The following is a 14,916-nucleotide window of genomic DNA, read 5'->3' as shown; positions in this document are numbered from 1 at the left end:
AATAATTTCAAGCTGATTGTGGCAAGAAATGTAAGGGTAGGAAGGGAAGTCCAGAGGGCTTAATGCTCTAGAGAAGGAGGACTTGATGGAGTGGTTGGTACAGTGTGACAAAGAAATAGAGAACATTGAACTGCATAGTTAGTAAATAAAGTAGTATTTATTTTAATGGTTTACATTAGATATTTTGTTTACTAAATCATTGTTGGTATTGTTTAATCCCACATAAATCTTGATCAAGCACACCTGTGATCAAAGACAGTAGTTATAGCAATCTAGGATTGTTTTTTTTTTCCAAAGTTCATCAAATTCCTTTTTTTTAACAGTAGATTGTTATTTGAGAGACTTGGCTGCTATTTCTAGCAAGTATCAAGCAGCCATATAGAGACTCTTTTATATGTTCACTAGATTAAGTCAGGGAAGTGGCATTATTAGGGACCAGCTTATAAGCAAGCTCCTGTAGAGGGCTCTTCATTGGGCCTTGAGCCCAATAATGACACTTCCTGCATTGAATAGATATTAAATTTTATTAAACTTGACCAATATTTTTCAAGCAATGAACAATTTTCGTCAAAAAGCTTCATGATAAACAATATTTTTCGTCTTCCCAGTGGAGGGTCAGTACAATTATTTTTCTGTCTAACCTCTTTCTTTCTCTTCCTCTCTTTCTTTCTGTTGATTGTTTTCAACCATCACCATCACCAGTACCACCACCATCACCAGTACCACCACCATCGCCACTACAACACACCATTCAGACTGGTTGTCTTCTTCTCCACCACCATCACCACTGTCTTTCACATCCCTTACTATCATGCTTGACCACCTTAGCTACCACACCACCACCATCATCACCATTGCTTCTGCCTCTATCACAACTACAGCTCATACTTTTACTATCACCCCATTACCATCTCAACTGTCAATCTACTACAGCCCTCACCTTTTCTATGCCTACTATTACTCTCACCCCACCAAGAGGAATAGAAGTGTAACTGAATAGTGAGAGAATAGGGAGGAAGGAGCCAAATTGTGTGACACACTGACACACAAATTAGTTTTGGCATTATAGACAGAGACATGTTCTGAACTGCGATTTAAAATAAACGATTTCTTAAATTTTTTTAATTTTATTTTGAAATTTTAAACGAATATTTTCATAAAAACCAAAATCTGAAATTGAAACTCAAAATCAAATTGAAAGTCTGAAATATAATTTTTCTTTTTTTAAAATTTTAATTTCTTTTACAAAGTTACAAAAACATGAGTCTTTGTTCATTTGAAAGAGATGGAGACTTGGATCAAAACTGCCATCTCTTTTAACCCTTTAGCAAGCAGATTAGTTTGTCAAATGCTTATTTATTCACATTGTTTCGAATTAATCATGTATTATCTTGTAGCTTTGAGATTTCAATAACGTTATTGTTTACTTTTAGTATAACATTGTAGGGCAGGTGTAAGAGACTGTATTTGGTCAGTTTGGTCAAAAAACAAGTAGAATATTAGAGGGTTGGATGTGGGTGGTTTAAATGCTAAAGCATTAAGAAAATAAACCAAAATACAATAAAACTTAGTTTACCTCACTGCTAATGTGGCCTGTTAACAGCAAAGCACCGATAGAGATGAGAAGGGTACCAACAGCAAATAAGGCAGTAGCCAAAGCTATTGCCTTGTAAGGAATCTTTGATGGAGGCTTTTCAAACTGAAATAAGAAACCAATAAATGGATGAGAAGAAGAAGATTGGGAAAAAGAGGCAAAAAAATTAGACCAAAAAACAAAACACAGACAATTTAATTCTTTAGTATTCAGATTACTCTGTCAGATGTAATGCTTATTCATTCACATTGTTTTTGAATTAATCATGCATTATCTCATAGCTTTGAGATTTCAATGGTGTGATTGTTTTTAGAATAACATTGTAGAGCAAGTGTGATAGGCCAGGTCTAGCTGGCTTGAACATAAATCAGGTAAAATATTTGGGCCAGATATGAGAAGGGCATCCAGCTGTAGAAACATTGCAAGATAAGACTGGAGCCTGGTGCAGCCTTCTGGCTTCCCAGATCCCCGGTCGAACCGTCCAACCCATGCTAGCATGGAGAACGGACGTTAAACGATGATGATGATGATGATGATGACTGGTTTAAATGCTAAAGAGTTAAACAAACATAGAAATTGACAGAAAAAAAAAGAGAAAGAAATGAGATATAGGCAGGCACATTTTATTTTATAAGATGTAGGAAGAGAGGCTGTGCCCAAAACTGTTGAAGTCTCTTTCAGACTTATGAGACTGAACATTTTAAGGCTTAGTTGGAAGAGGAAGGGCAGCACCTTTCTGAGGGCCTCCAAAACAAGTGTAAGGAAATTATCTTCAGATGAGAGACTTGGTCCATATGAGGATGTTCAGCTTCAATAATTGTACGACAAACGTGGTCAGTAGCAAGGGCCTTAGTAGATAGAGTATAGAGGTTGAAAGAGGCAAACTAAGAGTGTGAGTGTGTGTGTGTGTGTGAGAGAGAGAGAGAGAGACAGACAGACAGACAGACAGAGGGATGGTTGCACAGATATTGGTGGAAATATTGAGAAACATCATTCAGAATTTCAAAGCATAAATCCTACATAATTAATTAGACATTTGATGGTAACGAGGAAACATAAAAAACAAAATAATTATAATAACTGAGATTACAATGTGGATTCAGAGCCCATAAATTTTAATCCTCCAACAGAAACAGCATTAACTATTTGGCTAAGATAAATTACTTGTTTTGTCTTGTGTACAATCATTTCTCCTTGACCTTACATGTTGAAATACCAAAAACTTATCTTGATATGTGTTTGCTTGATTGATTGGTTGAAGGCTCATATTGGTATCTCAAACTACTGAAACCAGGAAGTACAATATATTTTTAACAATGTTTGCCTTTTAGTCTTTTATCTTTTACTTGTTTCAGTCATTTGACTGTGGCCATGCTGGGGCACCACTATGAAGAATTTATAGTTGAATGAATCGACCCCAGCATTTTGCCACCATCTCCATCCTGTAGTCTCCCACTCTCTCTCTCTCCTTCACCAGCACTTCCCTCAGGCTGGGCAACCGTGTATTTTCTTTGTGGTAGCACACTTGTGTCTGTCTTCATTCCTTATCTTTCTCTCTCTGGCCGGGCAACCTTGTACTTCCTCTTCAGCAAGACACCTATATCTGTCTCACTATAACTTTTTCATCATCACCTCCTCCAATGCCTGCCCCCTCTCAAAAGATTTTTTATGTCTTGCAAGTACTTGGTGACCCCGTCAGTGCAGGTGCCACTTAAAAGTACCCAGTCCACACTGTAAAGTGGTTGGTGTTCGGAAGTGCATCCAGCTGTAAAAACCTTGCCAAAACTGACCTCGCTTGTGCTTGTGCCACATAAAAAGCACTAAGTCCACTCTGCTGAGTGGTTGATGTTAAGAAGGGCATCCAGCTGTAAAAATCCTGCCAAAACAGTCAGAAGTCTCATGCAGACTTCAGCCTTGGGTAGCTCTTGTGGTACTGTTCCACCCATGCTAGCATGGAACACGGACGTTAAATGATAAAGATATATATATATATATGTGTGTGTGTATAGCTGCTGCTAATGTTATGCTTTGGGTTGGTATGTTGTAGCATACTACACAGCCACCTGTTTTGCATGATATTCATTTTGGTAATATGCTAGATAAGCAAAGGGCTTTAGAGAAAATGAAACTAATAATATGAAATTGAAATATATTGCGCCATAGTATTACAATGTCTCTCAGATGTTAGTGGTGATAATAGTAAAGTAAAATGTATTACAATACTGTACAGAAATATTTTAACTCTTTAGTTGATATTGGGTCAAATATTTTTTAAGATCATATAACTGAGTGGGAATGTTGAGCATATCCGTATTGCTTTTATTAGTTTGTAAAAGAATGTAAACAATGCCCATGCACCAAATGGATAGAAAAAAAAACTAAGATCAGGTTTGTGATTTAAGAAAAAAATGCACTGGTATTCTAAAGTATGTAAAAATGTGCAAGCATTGAACAGCACATGCTGTAATGCACTATCTCAGAAAAAACTTCTGAAAGAGAATTTAGATGAGCAAAAGCTGTTCTCATAGCAATAAGATAAAAGGTTGTTGTCATAGCAATAAGACAAAAATTGACAGAAGATCTAAGTTTACACTGTATTAATAAGTAAGTAAAATCTCTAGCTGGCAACTGGATGGGGATGCTGTCCTCTTAACCAATATACTGCTGTGGGTACCACTGGATGATGGACTCTGGTGATGATATTATTCCATGCTTTCTGATCCATGGCACTGGCCTTAACATGCTTAAGGTTGAGGCGCTGCAACTTCAGGTCTTCCTCAATTTGTTTCACTCGTGTCTTTTTTGGTGTGCTGTGCTGGAATCTCCAGTACATGGGTCACTGCCATCACAAAAGTTGGTGTGGTGGTCTTCTGATACGCATCCTGTAAATGTAGCCAAACCACTTTAGCCTGCACTGCCGGATTTGGTCTTTAATGGTCAGCTGTTGCTGGCATTGTTCTCGGATGTTGTTGTTTGAGATTTGGTCATGTAGAGACCTTAGCAAATGATTTTGTTTGTACAGGACTGAAAGTGTTTTCTTCTTCTTTTTTTAGTTCTCCACCTTGAAACAGAATGCTTCTTTAAAAATATTTAATCAATGAACTCTATGCCAAAATTTACTAACTCACCTAACCCATTTTGAGAACTTGAATGGCCAAGCTAATAGGATAACAGATAACCAGTTAAAAGGTAAGTGGTTTGTTTACTGTCATCAGCATGGTGTTGTGACTAAAAGGTATAACTCAGAAGTAACCCAGTTTGTCTAGTTATAAATACGTACTGCATTATATGAACAATTTAAAGCTGTAAGCAGCAGCATCACTACATAACATGAGTGATTCATTAGCTTTTGATGTTGAATTCAACTCCACCTCTAGGTTTAGCTAGGAGGACTGGTTCTATCAAATTGATTTGCTCCAGAAACCTTTTACCAAATAGTGTTACATGATACCTATATGGTTCAATGATTATGATACCACTCAGTTTGCTTTAACATTTTCTTCTATTTATCAGGACAGTGTTCTCATACCTACCTGTCTAGGTAATTCTAGACTGAAGATAGATTAGAATAACCAAGTGTGTCAATGACTAGCTTGGAATGAAAATAACTAATGAAATATAAAAAAAAAAAAAAAATGAACATTACAACACTGATGACTTATGTTACAGATTTCTGGTTAATTGATCTCTACTAGACCCACACTGTAAGTTTAAACTCTGGCACAGTTGGATGGTTACAGATGTTTCTTCCCAATCATGGTTCAGTATACAATCTGATTGTATGGCACTGTATTTAATTACAGTCTTAATTTTTCCAACGACTTGTGAGTAGAATTGCCAAACTGCAACTGTGTATATGTATCTTTCACCAGTATATATTGATGAAGGATATAAACATCAGCAAGGAAAATGAAAAACTGATGTTTTTATGAATGAAATCCCTCGAAAAATTTGTTCTGGATCAAAAATGCTGTGAATTTGTGGTTGGCCCTTTTGAAATCTGTAACCAGCGACACTATTATTCATAAATTACAATATAAAATGGATTTAGTAAAACACCTTATGTTTTTATTATCTAAGTTCATGTTTAGAACAAAATTTATCAAATAGAATCTATATAAAATCATGATGGGAAATTTCAATGTAAAACAGTATTTATTTTTCTCTCATGAAAGCACAAGTGATGTCAGGCAAGGTTGAATCAAGAGATTAACAACAATACATGAAGAGTTTCTGACATTAGCCAGTTTTTACAGGCACCAGACTACTTCAAAACTCATTGTAAACAAGCTAGAAGAATTGAGTATTAGTAATGATTTTCAAGCTTTAATTAACTTTTATCTAATTTATCTATTTACTTCTTATTTTGCAATCCTTAAGCAAGAAACTTTATTCACTTAGTCCCAGTAATCTCATTTAGAAAACAAGCTCAAACTCTAGTCCTTTTTAACGGAATATTTTCTTTTTGACAACAGGTGCAGGCATGGCTGTGTAGTAAGAAGTCTGCTTTCCAACCACTGAGTTGATTCGTTAGACGGAAACTGAATGCTTCTTAAAAAGTATTGAACCTATGAATTCTATGCCAAAATTTGTTCTCAGTAATTATATATAGTCTTAAGGCAGCATTTTGTCCATTTTCACATCCTGCATTCAAATTCTGCTGAGGTCGACTTTGTCTTTCATCCTTTTGGGATCGATAAAATAAGTATCAGTCAAACACTGGAGTTGATGTAATTGACTAGCCCCTCCCCCAAAATTTCAGGCCTTGTGCCTATAGTAGAAAGAAATAATTTTGTATAGTCTTTGTATCAATATTTAGCATATTTTACAATGAAAATTTGTGCTTATTTTATTCGATATCTCTTGAATGCTGTTCTATTTATTCAACTGTTGAATACATGTAAATACAAATGTTTCAGGTTAATAAAACTTTTTGAGAACTAATACCAATATTAGTACAGTGACCATTATGCACATAACACAGTCCACCAAATGTTGTTATTCATCGATAATTATTTAACAATCCTAATATTACACTACAAATATATTGATTGAATTTATCCAAGTAAATGATGTGTGCCTTAGTAAAAATCAATCCTAGCAAGATCTAACCTCGATATGTTCAGATTCACTTTGTTTTTACCACTCTACTGCCATATTTCAAAATATTTATAAAAAGGAAGCAAGAACACTGTCCATCTTTCTTTTCCTCATGTAATCATCTTTCTTTTCTTTCAAAACTGTCCTTAGGATTAAATGTACCCTATCTCTCTCTTCTATCTTTTCTCTTGTCAAAGAAAATATTTCTCCAGCATTTGCTATTTTACCCTCATTCTGGTCTAATGACCCTCTATGTTTGTTTTCATTCAGTTTCCTTGTATGTCTCCACTATCCTGTTTTTGTTCCCAACTTTGACCCTCCATAAACCCCAAATTTTATTTTGGTACTTATGGGGCAACTGTCTTCAAAGACTCATATTCCCATTCAATGCTTGAAATGAGTAGATAGACAGCCAACAACTGATGAAGGATCGTTCTTTGTGTTACTTGTCCTGTTTTCCAGTTGTTTCTCTCGTTGTTTGTGTATTGAACTCATTTGTTTTCATATTTCATGTTGTTTATTGTTGGTGATGTTCTGTACCATATATGCATATGTATATACTAGCTGACATACCCAGTAATTCCCAGGGAAGCGGGGCTTGTCCCATGGTTCCGTTCTCAAAATTGTTTTGCTAATCCAATAACAACAATACAAAGTATGTAGCCCCTAAAACAGTTTTTGCACATTTACAGAGAATACTGAACTGTCTTACACAGGATCTTGTTTTTAGGAATTTCCACTAAGTTATGGATACCCAAATTGTGGTAATACTTGTTTACAACTATGATGTCAAAGCAAGGAAACAGTAAGAGTAACACTCACATACACACAAACATGACAAGCTTATTTCAGTTTTCATCTACCAAATGCAATTAGAAAACTTTGGTCAGCCCAGAGCTAGAATTATAAGACACTTGCCCAAAGTGTCACACAGTGGGACTGAACCTGAAACCATGTGATTGGGAAGCAAACTTCTTACCACATAGCCATGCCTGGGACATAACAAGTAATAAATTCTGAATAATGGAAACGTTTAAAAATTGAACAAATAATCTGAAACCAGAATGTGTTAGTAGAAAAAATGATATGTAAAGGAAGAAAGGAAAAAAATAGAAAGCAATCATACACACGAGCACATATTCAATTTTGAAAAGTGAGGTAAAACTGACCTGAAATCTTAGTAGACAATCAGATTTGTCCTTTTTGGTCATTTTGCAGTGAATTTACTGACAAAACCATGCAAACTCAGGTTGAGTGGTTTTGTGTTTGATTTTGTTTTCTTCTCTACACCTAATTAAATATCAGGTGTTACATGCACACACACACAAGAGGGAGAAAGAGTCAGTGAAAGAGACAGGAAGTATTCTCCAGGCAAGTCAACTTGACATATGCATATGTAAATGAATACAAGGGTGGGATCAAATGAAAGGGAGAAGATTGGCTGTATCAACAGTGAAGATATTTTAATGTGGTAGCATTAAGTAAGTGGCTACTATAAGAGAAAGCCAAGCTATTAAATACAGATATAAGTGATTACAATGTTGTTGGGTGTGGAAAAAGAGTGAGTAGGAGAGATTAAGGGATAGTAGTAAGATCCTGAAAGAACAAGAGATAAGAGAAGGAGAAATAGAGAGAGAGAGCAAGATAGTAAAATACAGACAGATGAGAGTATATATGTCTATAAGTGCCTACATATTAGAAGAGAGATAAAAACCAGTCCCACAATTTAGACTACAAAAGTTTTGGTTTTGTTTTTGATTGCTGGAACAATAAGTCAAATGAATGTGGGTACTAGCAAATTTGATGTAGTAAGCCAAGAAATTTTAATTAAGATTACACCAACTTTAAGGATGAGAGTAACCATTATTTAGATGGATAATTCTTAAGGAAAGAAACGACCACCAAATTATAATTAAATTAAAATATGAAATGTAATAAAGTGTGAGTCTGATCTAACCCTAACCCAACTCCAGACATGTTTTAGTCTTATTAAATCTCCTCAGCAAAACATTGTTTAGGTGTTCCTGTAGATCTTAAACAGGAGTGGCTGTGTGGTAAGTAGCTTGCTTACCAACCACATGGCTCCAGGTTCAGTCCCACTGCATGGCACCTTGGGCAAGTGTCTTCTACTATAGCTTCAGGCCAGCCAAAGCCTTGTTAGTGGATTTGGTAGACGTAAACTGAAAGAAGCCTGTCATACATATATGTATATATGCGTGTATGTTTGTGTGTCTGTGTTTTTCTCCCAACCATCGCTTGACAGCCAATGTTGCTGTAACTTAGCGGTTTAGCAAAAGAGGCCGATAGAATAAGTACTAGGTTTACAAAGAATAAGTCCTGGTATCGATCTGTTCGACTAAAGGCAGTGCTCCAGCAAGGCCACAGGCAAATGACTGAAACAAATAAAAGAATAACTAAAGAAGTATACAAGATTTTTATGAATGAACACAGAGTGGTGTATAGTAAAAAAATGATTACAAGTAGGTGGGAGGTAAATACCCAAGCAATAATTTATTACAAATAGTAACTTACAATACTGAAATTACTATTTGATTCCCCTCAAGCAATTTTTAAATTTTTTTTACAATCCCTATCTGAAAGAAAAAAAAGGAATAGTTTGTACAGTGTGGGGACCATGTTTTGGATTGAAAGGGTGAAGATGTGTGATATTGTTTTGATTGCCATAAAATGTCATTTTAGGGATCCATGTAATACCTGAAAAAATATGAGTTTCAAAGAGCAGTAGTTTACGGAACAAAATACTGCTGCTTAGTTCCAAGACAGCCCCGATCAAACAGAACATCATCATCATCATCATCATCATTTAGCGTCCGTTTTCCATGCTAGCATGGGTTGGACGGTTCAACTGGGGTCTGGGGAGCCCGAAGGCTGCACCAGGCCAGTCAGATCTGGCAGTGTTTCTACAGCTGGATGCCCTTCCTAACGCCAACCACTCCGAGAGTGTAGTGGGTGATTTTATGTGCCACCGACACAGGTGCCAGACGAGGCTGGCGAACGGCCACGCTCGGATGGTGTTTTTATGTGCCACCGACACAGGTGCCAGACGAGGCTGGCAGACGGCCACGCTCGGATGGTGTTTTTATGTGCCACCGACAGGTGCCAGATGAGGCTGGCGGACGGCCACGATCGGATGGTGTTTGTTACGTCCCCAAAGCACGGAGGCCAGTCTATGCGGTACTGGCTACGGCCACGTTCGGATGATTTTCTTGTGTGCCACCGGCACTAGTACCACAAAGATACAAATTCCATTGATGTTCATCTATTTTGATTTGTTTTGATTTGATTTTCACTTGCCTCAACAGGTCTTCACAAGTGTCACAAGAAGGAAGGTATGCACAGGTGGACTGACTACGTCCCAGGTAGGGGCCACGGGTTATGGCCTGACTAGTCTTGCCGGGTCTTCGGATGGTGTTTTTATGTGCCACCGACACAGGTGCCAGATGAGGCTGGCGAACGGCACGATCGGATGGTGTTTGTTACGTGCCCACAGCACGGAGGCCAGTCGATGCGGTACTGCTACGGCCACGTTCGGATGGTTTTCTTGTGTACCACCGGCACTGGTACCACAAAGATACAAATTCCATTGATGTTCATCCATTTTGATTTGATTTGATTTGATTTTCACTTGCCTCAACAGGTCTTCACAGGTCTTCACAAGTGTCACAGGAAGGAAGGAAGGTATGCACAGGGGACTGACTACGTCCCAAGTAGGGGCCCGGGTTATGGCCTGACTAGTCTTGCCGGGTCTTCAGTTGGTGTTTTTATGTGCCACCGACACAGGTGCCAGATGAGGCTGGCGAACGGCCACGATCGGATGGTGTTGTTATGTGCCCACGTCACAGAGGCCAGTCGATGCGGTACTGGCTACGGCCACGTTCGGATGGTTTTCTTGTGTGCCAACGGTACTGGTACCACAAAGATACAAATTCCATTGATGTTCATCTATTTTGATTTGGTTTGATTTGATTTGATTTGATTTGATTTTCACTTGCCTCAACAGGTCTACACAAGTGTCACACACTTGCCTCAACAGGTCTTCACAAGTGTCATAAGTAGGAAGGTATGCATAGGTGGACTGACTACGTCGCCGGGTCTTCGGATGGTGTTTTTATGTGCCACCGACACAGGTGCCAGATGAGGCTGGCGAACGGCCACGATCAGATGGTGTTTGTTGTGCCCACAGCACGGAGGCCAGTCGATGCGGTACTGGCTACGGCCACGTTCGGATGGTTTTCTTGTGTGCCACCGGTACTGGAACCACAAAGATACAAATTCCATTGATGTTCATCTATTTTGATTTGGATTGATTTGATTTTCACTTGCCTCAACAGGTCTTCACAAGTGTCACACACTTGCCTCAACAGGTCTCCACAAGTGTCACACACTTGCCTCTGCCTCACAGGTCTTCACAAGTGTCACACACTTGCCTCAACAGGTCTTCACAAGTGTCATAAGAGGGAAGGTATGCACAGGTGGACGACTACGTCGCCGGGTCTTCGGATGGTGTCTTATGTGCCACCGACACAGGTGCCAGATGGGGCTGGCGAACGGCCACGATCGGATGGTGTGTGTTGTGCCCACAGCACGGAGGCCAGTCGATGCGGTACTGGCTACGGCCACGTTCGGATGGTTTTCTTGTGTGCCACCGGTACTGGAACCACAAAGATACAAATTCCATTGATGTTCATCTATTTTGATTTGGTTTGATTTTGATCATTCCAACCATGATATAACTGCGAGCAGGATGATTCATTTTTTAAGACAGTAAAGTGTGATTTTTATGGAGATTTGGTTGCTATTTCCAGTAGGTCCAGTGACCACAGAGAGGCTCCCTTGTTGGTTTGCATGTAATGTTTTGTACAGGATTTAGGAAGACAATTTAGATGGTAGTAGAGTGTTCTACAATGCAAAGTGTGTAATGGCAGCTGTAGAAGAGGCTCAGACTAAACACTAAATAATAGGGAGCAACAGGTTGAATAAAAATTTTCAGTATGGCTTTTGAGAAAGATTATTGAAGATTGAGAAATCTTAGTATACAAAGTCACTGGATAGTTAGAAATAAACAAAAAAAGTAAGTCTTTGGCTAATCTTTGAATTTACAACTTCCCAAGGCACACATTTTTCTTCATACATTATCTATACAATGACCATGTTTATATTCAATATTTAGAAATACATTCCTTGAAGAAACCTAGCCTAATCTTAAAAATCAAGTTGTGTGTGTGCGTGCGCACGTATGCTCTTATTCTAGCTCGTTTCTCATACTTCGTTGACAGAAACCAGATCTGAAACTGTTTCTACGAATAACTTGACACTGAAAATCATAAAATATCCCAAATCTTTTATCTCTTACTTGTTTCAGTCATCAGACTGTGGCCATACTGGGGCACCAACTTTGAAGAATTTTAGTCAAATGAATCAACTTCAGTACTTATTTTTATTTTAAGTCTGGTACTTATTCTATCAGGGATGTAAACACACCAATGATGGTTGACAAGCAGTGGTGGGGGACAAAGACAGATACACAGAACACACTCATGCACAACAGGCTTCTTTCAGTTTTTGTCTACCAAATTCACTCCCAAAGCTTTGGGCAGCCCAAGACTATAGTATAAGTGGGACTGAACCTGGAACTATATTAGTTAAACTTTAAAAAGTTTTAGCATGGAACTATGGTTTGTAAAGTTATGCTGGCTCTTGACTTAAAACTGAGGGTATAAATGCATAATACATGTAAAATTGAGATACTGACTGAATTATATGGTAAGAAGTTTTCTAATTTAAAACATTTTTCAAAATATTTCCCTTACTTTACAGAAGTAACCAGACCAAGTCAGTAGCTGGGGTGGATGCTCTGAAAGTGTAGCTGTTAGAATAAGAATAGCCTGGGCAAAGTTCAGAGAGTTCCTACTTCTGCTGGTGACAAAGGGTCTCACGCTCAGAGTAAAAGGTAGACTGTATGATGCATGTGTGCAAACTGCCATGCTACATGGCAGTGAAACATGGGCTGTGACTGCTGAGGACATGGGTAAGTTCGCAAGGAATGAAGCCAGTATGCTCCGCTGGACGTGTAATGTCAGTGTGCATACACGTCAGAGTGTAAGCACCCTGAGAGAAAAGTTGGATTTGAGCATGAGCGTATTCATTGCCAGAACCACCTGACTGGCCCTCATGCTGGTGGCACGTAAAAAGCATCCATTACACTCTTGGAGTGGCTGGCATTGGGAAGGGCATCCAGCTGTAGAAACTTTGCCAGACCAGATTGATTCTGGTCCTCAATCAAACCAGTCCTCAATCAAACCATCCAACCCATGCCAGCATGGAAATCAGACATTAAACAGATTGATTCTGGTCCTCAATCAAACCATCCAACCCATGCCAGCATGGAAAGCAGACATTAAACAATGATAATGATGATGTTGCTTTTTAATAATGTAAAATTTTATTTCTATTAACTTGAATTAAAGCATATTCAAAATAACTATAAGTACATTTTCTTAATTTTTAATACTTTCCTTTACTATGCTACAGTTTTCAATGCAGAGAAACTGTTTCAACTGGATTTCTAACTTACCCATATTTTTAAAATTCATTTAAAATATAATTTCTGAGATATTTGTGAGTGAATTTCTTCAACATTTCATTTACATGTTTATCCATTTTAACTCTATTTTCATCTGATGAAATATGTTTTCAGTTCCTTTTCCATCACAGTACATTGTCTTCAAGCATATACTGCCACATATTCATATACATTCTTTAATCAATTTGTTCAGCTTTAGTAATGTGTTTTCTCTATTAATTCAAGACACTGTGAAATATAGTCTTTTTCTTTGTTTCTTCAATGTAAAGATTGAAGAGAATTACAACTTCATTCATCAACATTTAATATCCATTTACCATGCTGGCCAGGCCAAGGGGCTGCATCAGGTTCCATAGTCTGTTTTGGCTTGGTTTTTATAGCTGGATGCACTTCCCAATACCAACCACTCCACAGAGTGTACTGGGTGCTTTTTTCATGGCTTCATCACCAGTACATTTTATGTGGCACCATCAGCAGTGGTTTTTAAGTGGCACCCAGAATTCCTGGAATTCAAACAGAGCCAGATGAAATATCACTGACAACAGCAATGATGGTTCTAAAAATGAGTGAGGAGAAGGCCTCCAGAAATCTTGACTTTGAATTCAAGTGGCTATTATTTCCTCTTTTGAGAGTCAAGGCCAATTTCTAAAAAGCAGTAGGTTTGAACATTGATATGTACCATTTGTCTCATATACAGATTGCTCAACAGTGATGGAAATCATCTGCACATAACCCAATATAGGATTGGCTAAAAACAGTTTGTATGAATTTAATATTTTCTTTTATTGAAAAACACATTGTTAGTATTATACAGATTTTCTGTAATCAGCAAAAATCAAAGATATGAGAAGATACTTACTAAGGGGAGAGAAACTAAAGTAATTTACAATTAATGTGTAATTGAAGTTGTTGTTACTCATAATAAATAATATTTATATGATATTATAATAAAGCCCAAGTCAGTAGAGTGCTGAATTGAAAGTTTTATAATTTCATTTATTGTTACACAATTCTGAGTTCAAATCACATCAACATTGACTATTATCTTACCAAAGTTTGATAAAATAAGATATGACTTTAGTTGACTATAATTTAAATATAGCAACTCAAGAAAATAGCTTACTGATACAACTTGATGTGTGACTTGGATTAATTCTGACTAGCTTTTCTACATTCAAATCAATGTCATTGTTTGATTAATTTTACATTTAAGATTTTAAACAAGCACTCTAGTAAAATCGTTTGAAGATGCAAATCTGAATCAGCGATTGGAACATATAGATATGAATACAATAACCAATCTGTGGCATACTTAAGACAAGCTAAGAGCCAAAAGAAATACGAAAAATTTCTTCTGACAAATTATTTTGCCAATCCACCACCCTTTGTCAGTTCTATGAGAAACATTAAGTAAAATAAAGATGTTTTGCAAATGCTGGACTATTTGAACTAGCTTTTAAAGGAAAACAAAATATTTAATGTATACTTTTATTCTTTTATTAATTTTAGTACTTTGGAGTGTGGTCATGCTGGGGCACTGAGTGAAATGTTTTTAATCAATTATATCACCACTACTTAGTTTAGTACATATTTTATCTCTCTCTATTTATTTAATAAT

General features: G+C 37.3%; 1 protein-coding gene across 3 annotated transcripts in view; it reads right to left on the bottom strand.

The window, feature by feature from the left end:
• The window catches only part of LOC115218934 (transmembrane protein 230), a 31,501-nt gene that overhangs the window by 7,538 nt on the left and 9,047 nt on the right, over positions 1–14,916 (bottom strand). For 2 of the 3 annotated variants that reach the window (XM_036508955.1, XM_029788954.2), the window contains exon 3: positions 1,577–1,699. In XM_036508955.1, coding sequence (XP_036364848.1) covers positions 1,577–1,699 — 123 coding nt within the window. Of the gene's footprint in view, positions 1–1,576; positions 1,700–7,863; positions 8,014–14,916 lie in introns of those variants that run through there. The other variant, XM_029788955.2, reaches the window with a different exon arrangement.

The sequence above is a fragment of the Octopus sinensis genome, linkage group LG14, assembly GCF_006345805.1.
Source record: "Octopus sinensis linkage group LG14, ASM634580v1, whole genome shotgun sequence".
NCBI lineage: Eukaryota > Metazoa > Mollusca > Cephalopoda > Octopoda > Octopodidae > Octopus > Octopus sinensis.
This window is presented reverse-complemented; position numbering and strand designations above follow the sequence as displayed.